Below are 22,434 nucleotides of genomic sequence, written 5' to 3'. Positions count from 1 at the left end.
TTATTATTATGGCACCATGGATCTCTGTATGCTTCCTGGGGCAGTGAGTGAAAAGTGTCCCAGAAGACTGATGAACACCATAAACACAGACTTTAAGAAATAATAATAAAAACCAGAATTATTAGGAAAAAAGCAATACAGCTGTGTAGCGAGGTGGTAACCCCACTCCTGCCGGAAGTGGATAAAGCAGCCCTGGAGAGGGCTGCAGGGCAGAAAGCTGGGCTAATTGGGGAAGCAGCCACAGCTGTAGCCAGTGCAATCAGGGCCCAGCTAACCCTTATAAGAGGGCAATGGGCCAGAAGAACTCAGACTCGCTCTCTGGCCCTAGAGAGGGAAGGACCGGGCTGCCTGGGAAGCTGAAAAGGGTACCTAGGGTGGAGAAGTGCTGGGAAAGGGCAGAGGGAGCCGGGAGCTCCAGCCTAGCAAAACCCCAGGCTGTAGGACTTGTTAGGGTAAAGCAGTGCTGGGGAAGGGCAGAGGGAGCTCCAGCCTAGCACACCTGCAGGCTGAGTTAAGGGCCCACAAAGGGTACTGGGGCTGAGGAGGGGCAGCCCCGAGACAGGCAGAGGTAGCAGGTCCAAACCCCCCCCTTGCTAATGATGAGTGGCCTTTACAAACTGTAGTCAGCCCCAGTGAGCGGGGACTAGATGGTGACTGACAGTAGCTGGTGAGGTGGGGATTTGGGGGCTCCCCTGAATGGGGAGACCCAGATTGTGGGTTGCTGTGGTGGCAGAATCCCTGGGTAAAGGGCACTGGGGTCCAGGAGGGACATCAGCTGGCAGAGAGCGTTCCAGGGCTGGTAAGAGCCAATTCCCTGAACAACCAGCAGGAGGCGCCACACCAGTGAGTTGCTGCCCCACCATGAGCTGGAATTAAAAGAAAAAAAATGAAGTAGATCAAAGCCCATCTCTCATAACCAATTAAATAAAATTTGGTGCTAAGCTGACATACAGTTTTAGGATAAAACAACTATGCTTCAGCCTGGTCAACCAAGGTTCATTTCTGTTAACGCTAATGATCTTTACTTTGAGGATGAAGATTGGGTTTTTCCACCATATTAAAAAGTCTGTGTAATATCCACAAGAAGATCTTTACGAGAGAGAGAGGCATAATTTACTGCTCTGAACAAAACAAGGGCCCAATAAATTCTTCATTTGCCACTCCCTCGGTAGCCTTTGGCCAGTCACTTGAGACTCTTATTTACCCACCACACAGGCATGTTTTGTGGACTGTTAAACCTTTATAAAAACATCTTGAAGATTAAGAGCATCAGATATGGGTATTAGATTTCTACAGCAACCCATATAGCTGAGGCTGAGGTGCACTGTTTTGGAGCATTTATAATTCAGTGATAACCATTATTCTCTCCCTCCCCTCCGTCCCAGAGCTTTACATCTAGTGTAGACCAGCTAAAACAGAGAGTAAGTGTTTTCACTAGCTTAAAAAGAGACTAAAACAGAAAGTCCAAATGAAGAGTAATGTGGGAAGGGACAGAACAAGCAAGGTCTAAGAGAGAAGTGTCAATTTTAGTGTGGTATTTCCTGACTTTAGTAAATTTAAACATCAAAACCTTAATGAGCCACTGATCTTGGATTTTTGCATTAAATGTTATATTACTTTCATTCATGTGCCAAAATGGAACAGTGCAAATGTAGAGCAGGATGAAGTATAAAAGGCCAGGGACAAATTAACCAACCATTATGAGTCACTGGAAAACTTCTGTACAGCGTAATTCAAATGAATAGTTCTCCACTTTTGTTTAGTCTTTAGTCACCCACAAAAAGGCTAAGAGGTTAGGAAACTTGGGCAACATTCCCTTTGCTCCCATAATTGGCAACTCTACAACACAACTTAAAGAATTGTTGTAGCCTCTCTGGTGTAACTAATCATTTAACTCTGAAGGCTGCTAGAGACAACAACGAAAGCAGAATTCCATGCTTCATTGTCCAAGATGGGCAATTCTGACATTCTTACAGCATTGACAGCTACATAACACTAAATACTACACAACATTTAGGTGTTTCTTAAACTATACAAATTACTAAAATACATGTTATATTTTGTATTTAAACTTACACAAAGTCCTTATTTGTTCTGTACAATTGGTTAAAAACCTCTCACTTCTCCATCAGCGTCATGATCACAGGGGTTTATAGAACAAATTGCTCACGCTGTACAATGCACAAGTTGCAAGTGGTAGTATCATTACTATAGCTTTCCCAGTGTATCATTTTGTAATCCCAACCATTGTCCAAAGTCACTCAATAAGCATTATTTCCCTTCCATTGTATTTTCCCCAGGAGCAGGAAATGTGGATGCAAGAGAAGAGGAGACACCTAATTGAGTGACTAATCTCATTCTCCAACTAAAGTAGTGAGAATGGGACCCTCAATTCAGTGTGCCTCTTGAATGAGAATACCACCTTTTAAGAACAGCTCTACCTTTGCATACAGGCCATCATGCTGTACAAAAATCTGCAAATTCAACATAAAGGAAAAATATAACTTTCAGTTTAATGTATTGTTATTCTTTGAGTGCTGCCTACAGGATATCAACACCTGGTTTTGACCATTTGTAATAAGATAATGAATATCAAATATGTATTATCTTGGCTGGCTCTCTGTTTTCTCACTAATTTTCTTTTCCTACAAATGCATTTTTTCCAATAATCAGTGCCAAATACAGCACCTTAAAAATGTAGTTAGCTGAAAACTTCTACATCTTTCCTTCTTTTGGTGGGGGATGAAAATAATTGAACCTTACAGCCTTTCAGTGTTCAGAATCCGATGCAAATCAAATAAATCCTAAATTACTCTTTTCTTTGCACATTTCTGTCGCAGATTTTTCAGAGGTTTGATTACTCCCACACTGCTTTTGCCTCTTCCTCAAGAGCATGGGTTTCTCTCGCTCCTGCATAGTGTACACATTCTCAAAGGCCAAGACAGGATATGGCTCAGCTGGGATGTTCTCTTCCGAAGCAGAATAGTCAGCAGTTGGGATTTTCTGCTGAATACCTTTTTGTTTTAAAGAATAAAAACTAGTCAATGCTGGGAGACATTTATTGATTTTACCACCACTGCATTGTATATTACTAGTTTTTACCAAGAACCATTCCAATTTTGGAAAACAGCTGGGGAAGAATTATTATTATTATAGGCCAGTTATCTAAAATATTCCACATTTTTATTACTTCGTATTAGAATATGAACCCCTCCATAACCTAGGCTCTATTTACCAGAGAGAATGCCTCCTACCCTATGCTCCTGCCCAGCAGTTATGATATAATGGGGTGAGCTGGCTTTTTGTATTTAATCCAGTGCCTGCTGAAGTTAATAGGCAGAATTTAATTGACTTCAGTGAGTTTTGTGTCAGGGCCTTTGTATCGGAGTTCAGCCAAGAGTAGTTTTCTCAGTTCACAGTCCTCTCTGGCAGTCCTCTCTCCTGGAGGTCCTTTCTGGCTGCATTTACAACATGATGTCAAATAATAATTAAATTATTTAGTTCTTTTCATCTGTAGAGCTTTACAAAGGAGGTCAGTACGTATACCCCCGTTTTACAGATGGGGAAACTGAGGCACAAGGAAGTTATGACTCCTCAAGATTAGTCACCAACCCAGTGACAGAACTGGGAATAAAACCCAAATCTCCTGCATTCCAGACCCATGCTCTATCCACAGGTCCTTGCTGATGTAAAGTTCATTGACTGCAGTAATCTTTAGCCTGGGCCATTTTTAGGTTTCCTCCATTATTTTTCATTTTTCTATTTCTTTCTAGGCTACAGCAATCTTTTTTGTTCCAGAAATTTTGTGTTGACTGGGAATGTTCCTGTTTCCTTGGTGGTGTAGTTGTTGGATTTGTCCTGGGTTCTGGATGGTGGTCTGTTTGGAGCTTTATTTTTTATTTTAGGCCCCAGTACTGATATTACTGTACAGGGCTACGATGCCAGTTGGAAATTATACAGTATTCTATGTTTTGTTCTCCATTTCCCAGCCAGCACTAATGCTCATTGATCCATGCCTTACAAATGCAGTAAGTACATAATGTACAGAACATGTACCTGAGCAAATATGACAAGAGGAGTCATTAAAGGATTCAAGTGACATTGTGCAACATGAGTGTTCAATTTTGGTGCAGTTCTTTAAACTTTCCTTTGAGATTGTAAATAGTTAATGGCCAGCTCCTGTGCCCAGTGAAGCCCGTGGGAATTTTGCCATTTTAATGGAAACAAAATTGGGTAATGAATTTGAAAATGGAAAGGGGTACCTATTGTCTTGGCAGCGTCTTAAGATCCATCTACAGTTACAGCAGCATGAAGAGTACAGACACTGCATGCCTCCCTAGTGCAGGTATAAATATCAGGGTAGACAGTGAGGCACTGCTATGTTGAGTAGAGTTGACGTGCCAGAACCCTTAGACTATATACCCTACATGGCTTTCTGCATGCCCAAGCAGTGCCTCCCACACCTACTCTGCCGAAAAATATCAGAGTAGTGTCCTGCTGCCAAAACCTCTCTCTGCTGCAGTGAAAGAGTCCAGCAGCAGGGAAAATCTATGGGCAGCAAAGTGGCAGCAGGGAAAGGTTCTGGCAATTGCCCACTGCCGGAGCTTTCACTGCATCAAGGAAAGGCTGTGGAGGGGGACAGAGGAAGGGGGCAGCAGGAAAAGGCTCCAACAGTGGGCAACTGCCACTGCCTCTCCTGACAGAGCCTTTTACTCCTCTGTGTAGCTACCTGTATCCTACACGCTGCCACAAGTGTAGACAAGGCATAGGTATTCATAAAAGGTGCCTAAATGTAACGAAGCAACAACTCACCGGTGCAGCACCTCCTGCTGATCGTCCTGGGAATTAGCTCTTTTCCAGCTTCGGAGTGCCCTCTGCAGGCCAGTGTCGCTCCCGGACCCCAGTGCCCTTCTACGTCAGCATTAGAGACTGAAGTATCAAAAAGGGAGAGCTCAAAGAGCTGATGGGGATCCATCATGGATCTCCCGAGATCTACCAAAGGCTTGTGCTATCTGCACACAGGCCCTGTGCCTCTTCATTTCTCCCCAGTCCTTCCAGCTGGTGATGGGTCATGAAGTTGGAAGAAACCTGTGAAGGAGCATGGAGGGAACTGGAAGAAGCTGTGCTTGGTGGGAAGGAGTTTGCCTACCGAAAGGACTCCCTCTTGAATAGCTGAGTGACAACAAAAGCAAAATTCGGAATCCCTCATCACCAGAGTACCTGAGCACCTTCCAGTATTGCCTTAAGTGACATGACTAGCATCTGTCACAGGGGTACGGTCTCTTGCTCATATCTTCACCTCCTCCTCCTATCTCTGTCCTCAAAGCCCCATCACACTTTCTCCATTTCATCTTCCTGCTCAGTCACCTCCATACTCCCACTCCTTCCTACAGAAAAGAAGGGGTTCCTTGGCCTCACAGTTAACTCCTTCCCCTTCTCCTGCCCACAAGAGAAACAATCCCTTGCCCACATCCCCAAATAGGAGGAATTTGAGCCCCGTAAGCCTTCACTACTGCCTTGACAAGGCAAACAAGGCTGCAGAGGATTGATCCCTCCTCAGGATGGGCAGATCCCCCTCGTCTGTGGAGTGGGAGGGAACACAACATGGAATTCTCTCTCCATCCCACTGAAAGGAAACTTAAAACATAAAATAACAAATGCAGTTATTAATTGCTGGTTAACTTGCCAGGAACCTCCTGAGGGGAAGTGTAATTAGAGGGAATAACTCAACTTATTTAATATGACAAAGTGAAATGGTCTATTCCCTTCCTTTTTTTAAAAAACAAAACCTAATGCAAAGCCAGTAATATTTCATAAATCAACAGGCTTTTGGAAATCTTAAAATACAAAAGGGATTTTTCTTTTCCAACCTGTCAGCAGAAGAGTGGGCCCTGCCAATATAAACCATTGATGCATACTTGTCTGAGAAATTGAGATACTAAAGGAAAACTTGGCTAGGGCAGCATTATCCGAAGCTATGATATATTATTCTGCTGCATTGCAAGTGGAGAGTTAAGTAAATCAATAAATCTGATACTCATGAATGCAATTAAACATTTGGTTTTAATGAAGCTAAAAGTTATGCTCATTTCTAAATAAAAACAATAAAAAATCCTATTATCATTGGAAGAAGAATGTATATGTAATTTGCCTTACTACATAAGAAATGTACTGAAATAGAAGACTGTTTCATTTGTATATATTATGTATTCATTTTGGGTGAAATTCACCTCTATACAGAGGCTCAATGCAAGGCCTATTTATCAGTGAAGTTCCACTTAAGTCTAAGGGAGTTAAGTTTTGAGAATATCTCATGCTGCCCCTCTGCTCAGCAGTGAAGTTAACTAATTATGAATCTTGTAGCTTCAGTAGTTCATGCTCATTGCCTATTCCCCATGCCCACACATCATTCTGGTTCTGGAAACTTTACTGCCATTAGTTAATGTCTCTCTGTATTTCCTCTGTATAACTGTTCTCAAAGGTTCATAACTCTGCAGACAAGCTCAGCTGGAAAGAGTCTTCTAAAATTGTTTCAGCTCCTTTTCAGTTATACTTGTAGGGGAAAATGTTCTGCCAGCCTCCATTTTATGAGCACTGGGAACCCCTCAAGAGTGCAAGCCACTCAGGTAAGTGTGCAGACAATTACACAGCGGAAATGTGCAATTGCCCATGTGGGTGCACAAATGTGGCGTTTGCTCAAGTTTTGGATGAGCATGGAATGAAGGCCGTCTGAAAGGAAAAGGAAACATAGCCTTTATTGTGTTGATATGTACCAATTTTCCAAATGTAGAGGCCAATCTACATTATATTGTCTTCAATGAGAATTTTGCCTGAGTAAGTAGTCCAAGATTTGACCTACCTTGCCTTAAGAGCATTATTTCCTTCCCCTTTGTAACATAATGGCCTACTGGATATAGCGCAGGATTGGGACTCAAGAGACCATGGTTCTATTCCAGGTTCTACCGCCAGCCTGCTGGATGACCCTTGGTAATTCACTTCATCTCACTGAAGTAATGAAACTTCCCTTCTTTGTACAGAGCTATAAGTTCTACTGATGAACAGCACAATATAGGAGCTTATTATTACATACATCAGAACTTAAAGGTCTGACTCAAAACAACAACAGAGAAATTCAAAGCGACCACTAAAACAATGGCTGTGTTGTTTTCAGGTACTGCAGCACAATAAGGGAGTTCTCATTTAGATATGCCCCACAGTCACATGAACCTGCTTTATGCTAGCAAAATGGCCTTCATCAATCTGAAAATCTATTCCATAGTACAGTATATAAAAATTACCCATGTACAAAGACCGTTGTAACACGTAGTTAGGCAGGTTAATCCTTTCACATTGCAAGTCAGATTTATCCAGTGTCACTGCTTATTGGTCTGAAATCGTTGTGCCCAGAATTCAAGGATGGAGTTACACAGAGTGACAATAGAATTTAATGTCCTGTACTTGGGAGTCAAGGTACAGTAACTGTATTATCAGATAAAGTGTTATGAGTGAGCTTTACCATTAGAATGGCAAGACAGACCAGGGAAGATAGCAAAGGAACTAGAGGAACAATGCCATTTTAGTGTGTTATTTTGTAGAACTATATAATAAATAATATAGGAAAACAGTAAAGAGACACTGAAGTCAAACTTGGCCCCGGATTTGGAGTCGATAAAGAGGGGATTTTAAATACCGTAGGACCTACAGAAAAGATTGTACTTTCTATTTGTTGTTTTTGTGCAGTGACTAAAAATTTCATGTTTCAGAGTAGCAGCCGTGTTAGTCTGTATCCACAAAAAGAACAGGAGTACTTGTGGCACCTTAGAGACTAACCAATTTATTTGAGCATAAGCTTTCGTGAGCTTACAGTGTATTTTCCACTGCATGCATCCGATGAAGTGAGCTGTAGCTCACGAAAGCTTATGCTCAAATAAATTTGTTCGTCTCTCAGGTGCCACAAGGACTCCTTTTCTTTTTTAAAAATGTCATGTATGTATGACTCTGTTGTGCTTATTATTTAGCAAATATGCTGCACCTGGGCACATGGGGTAAGGTTTTCAAAGTACATAAGCAACCCAGGAGCAAAAGTTCCACTGACTTTCAATGAGACACACGCTCCTACATCACGGAGGCACTTTTTAAAATCCCACCTAGGGTCTGCTGATCAGTGAGATCTCAACATGGCTTCCTCTAGTGTATGCACGTGTACCTGTATATGAGCTTTTCCAGCACTTGCTCCTGTGTATTCAGGTAAAGGGGTTTGTGCATGCAAATCTTCTTCAGACAAATAGGTTTTATGTGTGTATATTCTATACCCTGCATGCAAAAGGTTTGCAGATGTGCAAATATATCCCCAGAAGACTCACGTATTTGCTACTAAACTGGAGGGCCCCTTTTCCTGGGAAAGAAAGAAGAGTATTTTGGATGGCAAAATGACCTTCAAACCCCCTTCCCCCTGCATGAGCAACATGTGCTTTTCAAATCCAGCTTAATTTTCACATTTCACACTATTCCTTATGCAATACTGGATAGGCAATCAAATGCCATATATAAGCTAATAATTTGTCTTAAATGCTTAGCCCCATGGTTGCATTGTATATGTAAGCTTCACAGCTTTCTAAAATGCGTAACCTTCTCTTTTGGGTCAGTTTCATGCCTTTTAATGCATTTTCTTGGTCTATGGGAAAGGCACGTGTCTTTCTCCAGTATCGATGGAAAAGTGTCCAAGATGGACTGCTAGTTTCAGATGGCAAGATGACGGCATCCTGAAATTTAAATGAAATAATTATAATAGTTTGTGCGTCCTTTCATCAAGGGATCACATGGTATTTAAACTTTAAGGCTCATGCAACACTCATGGGAGGGAGATAAGAATTATTATCTACATTTTACAGATGGAAAAACTGAGGCACAGAAGTGACTTGTCCGAATTCACACAACTGTGTGGCAGAGCCAGAAACAGAATCTTGGAGCATTAAGCAAGGCTGCCCTCTTTAACCCATGACTGCATCCCAGTACTTTCTTGTGAAACTCCGTGTGGAGCTAGGATTCCTGGAACTATATGAGATCAAACCAGAGCCCTGGAGGGAAAAGCAACATAAACAAGGAAACTGCAGCATGTTAGCTTTCTAATGTAACACATTAGACATTAATTTCTACAATACTCGGGCACAATGGAATGTGTTAAGGACCAAAGTGGTTGCTTTAGCTCTGAATTTCCTGTACTGTTTTAAACTATTTTTTGTGCATACTAGTAAAACATTCATATTAATAATATGCATTTTAACGTTTCTGACTAAAGAGATTATTAAAAATGTTTTTGTGAGAGAGGTATTGTGTGAATGGTGGGCCCAAATCTGTGAGGTACTCAGTGCCCTTACGACTTCACAGCAGGCCCTTAGTATTTTGCATCATCTGGCCTTTTATTCCTAACTTATCTTAATGAGGGGAAGTGGATGGTTCAGGGAACTGATATTGCAATATGTAGTCTTTCAACTGTATGTTTCTGTTCAAGCTCAGATACTGACAAAGTTATTATCTGTTACCAGGCTGTGAAATGAGTTTTGGGGTCTAAGTCAACAGGTGTTCTTATCACAAAACCGCTATCACTCATGGGCACTCATATGGCCAGTCCCAAGAGAGAATGCAGCGGTTAAATGGATATTGAGATATATCCTCACCCTAGATGTTCTCCCTGCATGCTAAGGTTGAACCACATTAGCAGGGAAATGGGAAAGCCTGCCCTGGCAAAGAAGATGCTACACCAATAAGGGGCCCGTTAACCACCAACCTGCCCTGTATGTAGTTACTTGCACCAGTGCAATTTGAGTGAAAAATGTTTCTATTCTGACTGGATAAGGCTTTACATCCACTTTGTACTGGTATAAATGACTGTGTAAGGAGCTGGGAAACAATGACTGGACTCAAAGAGAGGATTAGGTTTGTCAGTCAGTTGTGAGCACAAAATTCACCAAAAGTGAAAGAGAGAATGAATCAGAGAAAAGAGAGAAACCACATTTAACATACAGCCGAACTGTTCTTGTTAGATTTTTTCTTTGTAAATAGCTCTGGAGTGCAGGACTAATATGATCTTTTATTTTCCCCACAAAGGGCAATTTTTCCCTAGCTGCAGTAGACTCCTAGCACTGCTCTCACTGTAATCATGCAATTCTTTAAAATATTTAAGGGGCACTAAATTATTTTTTACCTGCCATGACAATGGTTTATATTTGACTAATGCTCTTTAAAATACCACAAACGTAATAGGTTAACTAGAATAAAATTTAGTGGCAATGCCAGATAGATGGAAAAGCACCCGTAAAAAATGTTTTCTTGCTGGAAGACAACAGTGGAATCCTACTAACTATGGCCAAGGTTGCCCTTTTAATAAGGAAAAGAATTTTGGTAACAAATTGCTTGTTTACTCTGTTTTCTTCCTCCTCTGCTCCTAAGATCTCCAAGGCTATAATATAAAAGCCTTGACAATACCACCACCATACAGAATGCAAAACAGAGGAGGGAAAGGCTCAAATAGTCATGCTGTTCGTAGATAAATTAAACAAATTCAGAAAAGTCTGAGACAGCTGGAAATTTGACAGGAAAACTGGTTTTCCAGGGAGAACACTAGAGCCAGTTTACAGTTACTTACTGTGATTTGGAACTGCTCTGTGAGTAAATACCATTCTGTGATTGACCGACTAAGAAGGGTAATTGGTTCCTGAATTGTGTCTATGGTGTATTTAAAAACTACCATCAGTCAGTACCTTTCTGAAAGTTGACTGAGAAATTATTAAATTGGTTAATTTAATTTTTTTCTTGACGTGTGTCTCTCTCACTCTTTTTTTTTTTTTTTTGGTGTGTGTTAACATTAGCATCTAAACTACTTGCTACATGGTATATCTTTCACCACAACAATTTATTGAGCTTCATAGCCACATTAGGAAGCAAATTCTCAGAACTACTGGGCTCTTGGAAGCTGTAGGAGTTCACAGCAGTACAGCAGTTCTTGTCATTGCTAGTGTATACCATTGCTCACTACCCCAGGGGGACATGTTTGAGGACTCCACAGCGAAACAAGGACTGGAAGGCAACCAGGTTCTGTCACAGTTTGATAGATGCCAACCAGTGTACTGTCAGAATAAAATATAGCATCACCTCGGCACAACTGCCATGGGAAAATGGCAATCATATAGACTCCCCAAAATTCTACTATCCTGTTGATGTCTCCCTTGATGCAGCTGCAGGGAATATGCATTCTCCATTAAAAGAGAATTAAGGGCAGGAACATGCATTTATGGAAAACAGTTTTTGTCACACAAACCTGATTTTGTTATCTGAGGACATTACAAGTTTGGTTGACAGAAGTAACTGTGTAGATGTAGTATCATACGTTTGTAAGGTTTTTGACTTAGTACTGCATGACATTCTGATTAAAAACATAGCATTGTACAATATCGATAAAGCACACATTAAATGGATTAAGAACTGACTAACTGACAGATCTCAAAACATAGCTGTCAATGGAGAACCCGCTCCCTACACTGGATTACCAGAGAATTTTGAATCGAGTTCAAGGTCTAGGTCCTTATCTTCAAAGCACTCCAAAGTCTGGGCCCAGGATATCTAACAAAATCATCTAAAGCTCTGAGACAAAGTCGCCGTCCCCCCAGGAACAAAGGACCATCACAAACCTCACCACTTTCTGCTCCAAGCGCAAGTCTGCCCTAGAGTCACAGATTTGGGAATCCCAGCAACTATGGACAAACGGAAATTCTTGTCAGTTTCCCCTCACAAGTATGTCAATTCAATCAGCAGCTTCTGGTCCAGGGAGCATATTTTGTTTAGGAAACACCATGTGGCTGTGTTTCTGAAATGAAGTTTTTTCAGGTTTTCTAGGAACCAAATTTCAAAAAGTCAACGTTTCTCATAAACCAGCAATCCTGAATTTCAGCCAGCTCTATGGATGAGACTGATACTGGAATACTGTGTATAGATCTGGTATCTGTATTTTTAGAAGGATGTTTGAAAAATTGGAGAAAGGACTGGAAAAATTATTCATGGGCTAGAGAAAATGCCTTATAGTGAGAGACTTGAAGAACTCAACCTGTTTACCTTATCAAAAAGAAGAGTGAGAGGTGACTGGATTAGTGCATTAAGTGCTTCATGGGGAGAAAATACTAGGTTTAAAAGGGATCTTTAATCTAGTGGAGAAAGGTACAATAAGAAATAAAAGTTATTTATTTTTTACAGTAACTACAGTTCTTCAACATGTGTGGTCCCTATCTGTATTCCACTTTGGGCGTGCCTTGCCTCTATGTGCCTGAGACCAGAAGTTTTTTGCTAACAGTGTCCGTTGGTCTGTTCCTGCACCCTTCTCCTCCTCATGTGCCGAACCAAGGGTATAAAGGGTGGTGTGGACCACCTGCCTCTTCAGTTCCATCTCTACCATGAACCATGCATCAAGGATCAGAAACAAAGGGGAAGGAGGGCAGATAGTGGAAGACAGATAGGGACCACATATCTCAAAGAACTCCAGTTACCATACACTATAAGAACCCTTCTTTCTCCTTCAAGTGATAGTCCCTATGTGTTTTCCACTGTGGGTGACTGACAAGCAGTATTAATTGAGAAAGAAGATGCAAGAATCTCTGTGGTACCAATGACTGGAGTACTGCTGTGCTGAAAGGTGCGTCAGCTGGAGAAGCTTGTACCAGAGTGTAATGTCTATTACAGGTATGGACAGAACCCCAGGTTGCTGCCTTATAGTTTTCAGTGAGAAGAACATCCCAAAGCGAGGCTACTGATGGGGTCTTGGCCCTAGTAGAGTGGACTCTCAGACCTTGGGGAGGAGGGGTGTTTGTTAACTCATAACATGCAGAATGAAACTCATTTGGAAAGTCTCCACTTTCCATGTCCCTCTCATTGTATGCTCATCTAGATGAGTGCCCCATCCTAACAAGGAGATGTCTGTGATCAATGTCTTCTCGGGGGGTGAGGGGGGGGAATGAAGAAAACTCCCACACACACTTGCTCCCTGTTCTCCCAAGAGATTTGTGGGAGAGAGAGACTAGTTTTTCCATATTGTGTCTCCTTGGCACGTATACCGTCTGGAGCCAAGCTTGCAGGCAATGAAGCAAAGTCTTGCAAAGGGAGTAACATAGGTGCAGGGGGTCATATGACCTAGAAGGATGACAAATGAACAGACTGAACAGGCTCATCTGGAGCTGAATACTATGGTTGATTGGAATCTGATCTGAGGAAGGTATGCTTTGACACTGACAGAGTCCAGTGTTGCCCCAATTAACTCTATGGTCCGTATGGGAACTAAAACAGACTTTTCTATGTTTACACCAAGTCCCAGTAAGCACAGAAGGTTAAGCAGAGATGAGATCACTGTCAGAATCTCCTGACGAGAGCTCCCTAGCAATACCCAGTCTTCGAAGTAAGGGAAAAGTGATGATCTGTGGCAGTGCAAATAGGCTACCACAACTGATAACACCTCTGTGAATATTCTTGGCACTGTTGTGAGGCCAAAGGGGAACACTCTGTAATGACAATAGTTGAAACCTACAGTGAACTCTGGAATCTTCTGTGCGTGGGGTATATGTCTATGTGAATACAGGCATCCTTCATGTCAAGAGCTGTGAACCAGCTGCAGAGGGGGAATTACTGATGCCACGGTTACTGTCCTGTACCTCAATTTGCAGATAAAGGCATCAAGCTGCCTGCGATATTGATGGGTCTCCATTCTTCCTTCTTTTTGGGAATGAGGAAATATTCTGAGTAAGACCCCTCTCCCCAGTGTTGGTGATGTCCCAGTTCTGTGGGTCCCTGTTGAAGAAGGGAGTCTACTTTCTGAATGAGCATCCTCTCATGGGAGTGGTCCCTGAAGACAGATGCAGTTGGGGGTTTTGGAGTGGAAGAGAGGAACGCTATAGTTTAGAGGATATCAGTGATCCATTTTTCTGTTATCATTTGCTAGGCTTGGGAGAAATGAACTAGATGGTCACCAAATTGGGTTTCTGAATGTTGGGTAGTTAGATTGGCAACTGGTTTGATTCAGATCTCTCGAAAGTGTTTCTTAGTGCGAGGCTGGGGTTTGAAGGAGGAAGAGAGGAGAACATTGTACTTGTTCCCCTGCATCCTCTGCCATTTTTGTAGTGGTTCATAGCCCCTTTGATGGAAAAAGGGTTGAGGTGTTGGTTATGAGACTGTGGTCTATAGAATTTCCTCCTTGGTGGAATGTAGATTCCCATGGAGTGGAGGGTTGTCTTTGAGTCCTCCAATGTGCATAATGAATCATCCATATTCTCACTGAACAGGCTGTTCCCTTAGAAGGGCAAGTCCTTCACTGTAGATTGGACTTCCCTGGGGAATCCAGAGGATTGAGGCCACAACAGTCTATGCATGAAAAAAAGCCATAGCCATTGACTAGGATGCTGTGTCAAGTGAAGCTTGAAGGGATTATCTGGCAATCATTGTACCTATCTCAATAAATGCTTGGAATGGCACTTAATCCTGTTGCATGAGTTTGTCAGTGAATTCCATGAACTTGGAATAATGAATGAAACCATATTTAGACATTAATGCATGACAGTTTGATGTGGAATTGCAGGCTGGTTGTTGTAAAAACCTTCATTCCAAATAGGTCCAAATATTTAGCTTCCAAGATCCATCCCTTCTGTAAGGATGACATTGCCTGTTTATTTCAGTGGCAGCCTGGATTTCTGAGGAATTCAGGAAAAGGGGTATGAATTAAAACTCTGCTCTCTTGTCTGGTATGAAGTACACCTCTACCCCAATATAACATGACCCGATATAACACAAATTCGGATATAACGTGGTAAAGCAGCACGTCAGCATGTCTGACTCCGACACGCTGCTCTGAGCGGCGTATTAAGGGTGCCGGGCCGGGGCTGAGGGGTTGGATAAGGGGCAGAGGGTCTCGGGGCCAGTCAGGGGACAGGAAGCAGGGGGGGTTGGATGGTTCAGAGGTTCTGGGGGCGGGACGGTCAGAGGACGGGGGTGTTGGATAGGATGTGGGAATCCCGGGGGGTCTGTCAGGGGGCAGGGGTGTGGATAGGGGTCGGGGCAGTCAGGGGACAGGGAGTGGGGGTTTTTGGATGGGTCGGGGGTTCTGAGGGGTCAGTCAGGGGGCGGGAAGTGACTATTAATAACGGAAATGCTCGAGGCCAAAGCAAGTTCGATATAATGCGGTTTCACCTATAGCGCGGTAAGATTTTTTGGCTCCCAAGGACCGTGTTATATTGGGGTAGAAGTGTATTTCTTTTCTGTACTTTTTGGCATAGGAGTGCATGTAACTGAGGTATGCCAGACCATGCTGGCAGTCTGCAAAATGGGAAGCACCACCTTCCTGGCCCACACTCTGTAGGATACCCAGGAATTAATGAAATATCTCTTGCACTTCCTCTGGGGAATCTGGAGTACATCTGCCACCCTCTTTAGCAAGCCTTGGAATTGCTTGCAATCATCAGGTGGAGAAGGCAAGGCTGGTGCCACTCTCTAATCAGGGGATGAAGATGAGAACAGACCCATCAGAGCAGGCGTTTCCATTGATGTTGGTTCTTCACTCCTCATCCATTTCCTGTGGGGGTTCCATCTCCTCCCTGTGAGAAGAAGAATGACACGATTCTCAAAAACATCTTACTAACTCGGAATAGTTCTTGTATGGGTCCCATGACCCCCAATAAGGCAGGTAAGTGGGAACAAAAGGTGGCTGGATTGGTCTTGATGACATTGTGTGCCACTGGTACCACGTTTAGCACACTGTCTTATGAGGTTGCATGGGGGGAGCCCCAGGAGACTCTGGATCCACTATCCAGCTAGATCTCCTCTTTCAGCAGTAATGCTGTCTTGATAATATTTGATTCAGCTAAGGAGGAAAAAGTAGGCTCTGATTCCATGGGTTTTGTTGTCAGTACAGACTTTGTGATGCCCTAATGGCAGAAGGTACCAGAGAGCAGCTCACGTGCTCTCTTGTGCCATCCTTGGACCATTGGCGTCAGGATCTCTCTTGAGATGATTGGATCTGAAAGGATGGCAGACTTGGGATCTGGGAAGGATGATTATGTCCTCAGGTGTAATGTATTTCTCCCCAGACAAGGGCTGTGGGGAGTGAGGATGCCTATTCTTGCTTACAGGCAAAGTCACTCTGGCCAGAATTCTAGGTGCTGACGAGTCCTTATCAGAGTGCAGTGGTACCGCCTGCGCAGGGGGGCATGATGCTTTTCCTTTGTTGGTACCAGAGATGGTCCTGCTCCTGTGGGTGGTGGCAGCCTCAAAACACTCTTATTTTTAGGATCTTGGAGACTGGCACCATGCCTCTTTTGACCTCCTTAGCCTCCTGTACTGGGGTGCAGACATAGATGGTGTTGGTGAACAAATCTTCTTTTTAGAGGTGTATCTGGAGGAAGATTTCCCTCATCTATTATGACTAACTAACTAAGCTAAACTAAGAACTAAGATGCCATCTACAACTATCTAAAGACTATAGACAATTATTTACAGGTAATTACTGAATAAAGCAAATGCTGCTGTAGCAAACACTGTGGACACTGAAGGATTCCATCTTGGACCATGGGTGGTAGAAAGGAACTGTAGAATCAGTCAGTCTGCATCACCCCTTATACCCTTGGTTTGGAGCATGAAGAGGAGAAAGACAAAGGCACAGACCAACAGAACCGCTAGCAAAAATCTTCCAGTCTCTGGTGCATGGGGTGTATGTGCACCCACAGTAGAATACAAATAGAGGCCATCACCTGAAGAAGAAACAATGGCTGGAAGCCGAATACAGACAAATTCAAAGTAGAAATAAGGCTTTTTTATTTTTTAAAGGAAGGTATGTAACCATTGGAATAAATCACCAAGGGAAGTGGTGGATTATCCATCTCCTAATGTCTTCAAATCATGTCAGTATGCCTTTCCTGTTAATATGCTTTTACCAAAACCAAGTTATTGGGCTCAATACAGGGATAACTGGGTGAAATGTAATGGTCGAAGACGGGGTGACCAACCTGAGCTTGAGAAGGAGCCAGAATTTACCAATGTACATTGCCAAAGAGCCACAGTAATATGTCAGCAGCCCTGCATCAGCTCCCCCACTGCTCACAGCGCCTCCCACCCACCAGCAGCCCCGCCAATGAGCGCCTCCTCTTCCCTCCCCAACAGCTGTTTCATGGCGTGCAGGAGGCTGTGGGGGTAGGGGGAGGAGTGAGGGCACAGCAGGCTCAGGGGAGGCAGCGGGAAGGGGTGGAGTGGGGGCAGGGTCTGTGGCAGGACCAGAGGTTGAGCAGTGAGCACCTCCTCGGCACATTGGAAAGTTGGCACCTGTAGCTCCAGCCCCGGAGTTGGTGCCTATACAAGGATCTGCATATGAACTTCTGAAGAGCTGGATGTGGCTCCGGAGCCACAGGTTGGCCACCCCTGGTCTAAGATATACAGGAGGTCGGACTATATGATCTAATGATCCCTCCTCGTCTTAAATTCTATGAATTCTCATTCCCAGTCCCCACGTTCAGCTTTAATATTTGGGTTGCACAAATCATGCACAAACCATGACCTTCTGTACATCACAGGCCACTAAATTTCAATCACATTCCCATATATTGAGCTCAGAGACTCTAGTTAGAGACAACAGCACGTCAGTCATCAAGGACTAAACTGTCTGCCACAGCCAGAGAACAGGAGAGACTCAGGTGCCAAGAGACCAAACTCCAAGGTCCCTCCAAATGTGATCTGGAGGAAAATTCTTTACCCCAAATCTAGAGCGCAGTATGACCCTGAGCAAGACACACCAATCAAGCATCTAGAAAAAGGATTTTTGTTACCACCTCAGAACACTGGTCCACCCTGTCTGGTGTCGCAACTCCAGGTTTGGCCTAGCTTTGGTATTTCAGAGGAAGATAGAAAAAACATCAATCCAGAATACATCTAGCCAATTATTTATTGGGGGGAAAAATCCTTCTTGACTCCTGCAGGCAACCAACTGAAGCCTTGAAGCATGGGATTTGATTGTAGTGATTATATGTGTTTTTAGATGTCCAAGATGTCTTGGGAAAGCTCACTTACCTAAGTCCAGAGCAGGTACTGAGACTGACTGCAGAATCAGGATACCCTTGCACAGTACCATGGTAATAGCAGTGACCCTAATTGCAAAAAGGAAGGAAGGAGCAAACATTTAGGTAATCATAAATTCTATTTAGTGCCTCGTTTTTATAAGGTTCTCCCTTAATTTCTATCTAAAAACCTCATCTGATTTCAGGCGACAGCATCCAGTATCCCACTGATAGCAATCATTCTGCCTCCATGAAATATTGTAATGAGCATTCTCAAGGTTTAATGTTGGACCAAAGGAGTCCACACAAGTACCTGTGACATCCCTAATTGCTAAAAGACAATCAAGAGTGTATTTAAAATGTGACAAGTTTTTTCTCCTTGATTATGTTATCTGAAAGCTATGATATGGGGCATTTTATAAAATTAAGCAGCTGAACAAATCACATTGACATCAACATTTTGCTTAGATGTAAGTTTTCTTTAGTAATAGGATGTAAATTCATAGGAGGTAATTAAGCATACTGTGAGATGTACTAAAACTATTCTCAAATCTATGGCTTGAGAAACTCACAGAGCAAATGAAAAGTGGGTTGGAAAGGAAGCATTTTATTAAATGAACTAGCCGGGTAGCAGCACACTATTACGAACAAACAAAAATAAGAGGGTCTTATTCTATTTTGAAAGGCAACAATCCTTTTTCATTTTGTGGCTGGGTTATTGTATTTCTTTAATAATCCATCCGCTTGCAAAAGGCAACCACAACAAAGCTACTGACTCTCGCTGCAATCAACATTAATTTTATTGTTGACTAAAGGTTATACTACATCCCCAATTATGTGACTGGCTGGAAAGTAATGATTGTGTCACGTTCAGCATTTCTTTTTTTCACAGCTCCTTTAAATGCTATCTGGAAGCTGAAAATACTATTCTAAAAGGTTGCTATCTTATTAGTTCAAAAGAAAGTTATCACTCATGTTTCAACTGACAGTCATCTCACTATGCCTTTTTATTACTTGGTTCATTCACATCTAGCTGCATTAATTAACCTTTTCAGTGTCAGGGAATGGTTTTCAATTACACAGCCGCTCACAGCACACTTCTAAAGCCCACCTTGATTTCTTAGAGAAAGCAATAATCTAGAGAAAGACCAGGGTAAAATGAAATAGCTCAGATATGAATCCTAAGCAAACTAGTTTCCCTCATAAGAAAATATTTATTTGGAGCATTTTTTTTAACGTGAGAATGTAACAAAATTCAGAACAGTGGGTTATAATCTGAATTGAATTTATATGCAAAAACAAAGAGGAGTCCTTGTGGCACCTTAGAGACTAACAAATTTATTTGGGCATAAGTTTTCGTGGGCTAGAACCCACTTCATCAGATGCATGGAGTGGAAAATACAGGAGCAGGTATAAATACATGAAAAGATGGGAGTTGCCTTACCAAGTGTGAGGTCAGTCTAAAGAGACAATTCAATTAACAGTAGGATACCAAGGGAGGAAAAATAACTTTTGTAGTGGCAATGAGAGTGGACCATTGCAAATAATTGACAAGAAGGTGTGAGTAACAGTAGGGGAAAATTAGTATGGGGGAAATTAGGTTTAGGTTTGTAATGACCTAACCACTCCCAGTCTTTATTCAGGCCTAATGTGATGGTGTCCTGGGAGATTGAAGTGTTCTCCGACTGTTTTTTTAATGTTATAATTCCTGATGTCAGATTTGTGTCCATTTATTCTATTGCGTAGAGACTGTCCGGTTTGGCCAATGTACATGGCAGAAGGGCACTGCTGGCACATGATGGTATATATCACATTGGTAGATGTGCAGGTGAATGAGCCCCTGATGGTGTGGCTGATGTGGTTAGGTCCTATGATGGTGTCCCTTGAATAGATATGTGGACAGAGTTGGCATCGGGCTTTGTTGCAGAGTTTGGTTCCTGAGTTGGTGTTTTTGTTGTGTGGTGTGTAGTTGCTGGTGAGTATTTGCTTTAGGTTGGGGGGCTGTCTGTAAGTGAGGACTGGCCTGTCTCCCAAGGTCTGTGAGAGTGAAGGATCATCCTTCAGGATAGGTTGTAGATCCTTGATGATGCACTGGAGAGGTTTTAGTTGGGGGGGTGTAGATGACGGCTAGTGATGTTCTGTTATTTTCTTTGTTGGACCTGTCTTGTAGTAGGTGACTTCTGGGTACCCTTCTGGCTCTGTCAATCTGTTTCTTCACTTCACCAGGTGGGTATTGTAGTTTTAAGAATGCTTGATAGAGATCCTGTAGGGGTTTGTCTCTGTCTGAGGGATCGGAGCACATGCGGTTGTATCTTAGAGCTTGGCTGTAGACAATGGATCATGTGGTGTGTCCTGGATGGAAGCTGGAGGCATGTAGGTAAGTATAGCGGTCAGTAGGTTTTCCAGTATATGGTGGTGTTTATGTGACCATTGCTTATTAGCACAGTAGTGTTCAGGAAATGGACCGCTTGTGTGGATTGGTCTAGGCTGAGGTTGATGGTGGGATGGAAATTGTTGAAATCATGGTGGAATTCCTCAAGGGCTTCTTTTCCATGGGTTATAAACCAATTACTTTCTTGAGTAGAAAAGAAAGTTATATTCTTCTGCTGAAAGTGCTGAAGGATATAGGGCCTTATCCTCCTCTCACACTGGCTTTACACCAGCATATCTCCATTGATTACCACTACAAAAAAGTTATTTTTCCTCCCTTGGTATCCTACTGTTAATTGAATTGTCTCGTTAGACTGACCTCACACTTGGTAAGGCAACTCCCATCTTTTCATGTATTTATACCTGCTCCTGTATTTTCCACTCTGTGCATCTGAAGAAGTGGGTTCTAGCCCACGAAAGCTTATGCCCGAATAAATTTGTTAGTCTCTAAGGTGCCATAAGGACTCCTCATTGTTTTTGCTGATACAGACTAACATGGCTACCACTCTGAAACCTGAATTTATATGGTTTGCCATAGTTAAAGCAATGAGAAAAATGGTGTGTCAGTAACTTATTATTAGTGTGTCTTCATTGTCTGCCTCAGTAAAGTGCTAGTAACACTCCGATGAGAAAGAAAATCACAAAGGGGAGCAATTCCACACACTGAATTCTCTCTAAAGGTTTGCTTTTCTCACAGCTAAGGGCATGTAGCTGTTAAGCATGGCCACAATATTTCTGCTTGACATTGAGACAGCCTGGTTACATAAACATCCACTAAAAGTCATAAGGGTTAGTAGTCTGGAGTCTCAGGCAGGAGCACAATTTATAACTAGTGCTGCTCATGGAAGCCAGATATCTGTGTGCTCTAGCTGTATGCAGCAAACTCCTGGACTACACTACAGACCTATATCGGTAGAACTATGTCACACTCAGGGGTGTGGAATTTTCACACCCAAGTGATGTAGTTATACTGACCTAACCCTTTGTGTAGACAGCCTTATGTCAGCAGGAGAGCTTCTCCCATTAACATAGCTACTTGGGGAGATGGATTAAGTGCGCTGATGGGAGAGCTCTCTCCCATTGGCTTAGACCATCCTCATTAAAGTGCTACAGCGGCACTGATGCAGCCTTTTAACTGTAGACTTGCCTGGTCTGTGAAAGTGTCTGGTGAAAGAGGAAGGGGATGATGATTCCCAGGCTCATACAGCCTGCACCTAAAGTGTAACTGACATTATCGAAGAGTGTATTATGGAAAAGGTTCTTACTCCTTCCCACTCCACGCATGCAACTAGATATTTCATTAACTTTGAACTTGTCTATTCATTTCATAACTTCTTCAAGATCCACATGCTGCAAGAAGGTAAGGTTCCTTTAAGTTCAATATTGAAAACGGTAAACCTATCAGATCATATCCTGTGATTGGACTGGTGGAAAATTGGTTTCTAGCTCAGTAATTCAGCTGAGTTACAGAATTTTTCACCCACCAAAGAAAGACTTTTGCTGTTTTAAATTACTGAATGAAATAGATGATCCCCCCCAAAAAACGAATAGTCACTACAGTTAGCTGATTTGTTGTATTTAAAGCTGTGCTCTGGCTTTATTGCAGACCATTAACTAATAAAGCAGTGGTTAACTTTGAGACTGACAGATTTTGGGGGGGGGGCTATTTAGTTTTTAGTCTAAATGTGAAGAGAATACAACAGCAACATCTGCACCAAGCAAATGCTCAGACCTGCAAATAGCACAGGGACCAAAACCTGATTTCATTTCCACAGCCAGGTAACTATAAATCAGTAACTTGATTTAGTTTAGAGTGCACCATTCAGGCACTTTAGGAATACTGAATGAAAAAAGATGTAAAATCAAATTATAGAACCTCAGGAAGACATTTCTTTTAAACAATATTGCAGTTGCTCTTGATCAAAAATGTGTT

General features: G+C 42.4%; 1 protein-coding gene across 4 annotated transcripts in view; it reads right to left on the bottom strand.

Moving 5' to 3' along the window:
• ADAM12 (ADAM metallopeptidase domain 12) overlaps window positions 1-22,434 on the bottom strand; it is a 353,132-nt gene that overhangs the window by 97,883 nt on the left and 232,815 nt on the right. For all 4 annotated transcript variants that reach the window (XM_073354062.1, XM_073354060.1, XM_073354063.1 and 1 more), the window contains one exon: window positions 18,085-18,161. In XM_073354062.1, the coding sequence (XP_073210163.1) occupies window positions 18,085-18,161 (77 nt within the window). The remainder of the gene's footprint in view (window positions 1-18,084; window positions 18,162-22,434) is intronic.

This window comes from Lepidochelys kempii, chromosome 7 (assembly GCF_965140265.1).
Source record: "Lepidochelys kempii isolate rLepKem1 chromosome 7, rLepKem1.hap2, whole genome shotgun sequence".
Lineage (NCBI taxonomy): Eukaryota > Metazoa > Chordata > Testudines > Cheloniidae > Lepidochelys > Lepidochelys kempii.
This window is presented reverse-complemented; position numbering and strand designations above follow the sequence as displayed.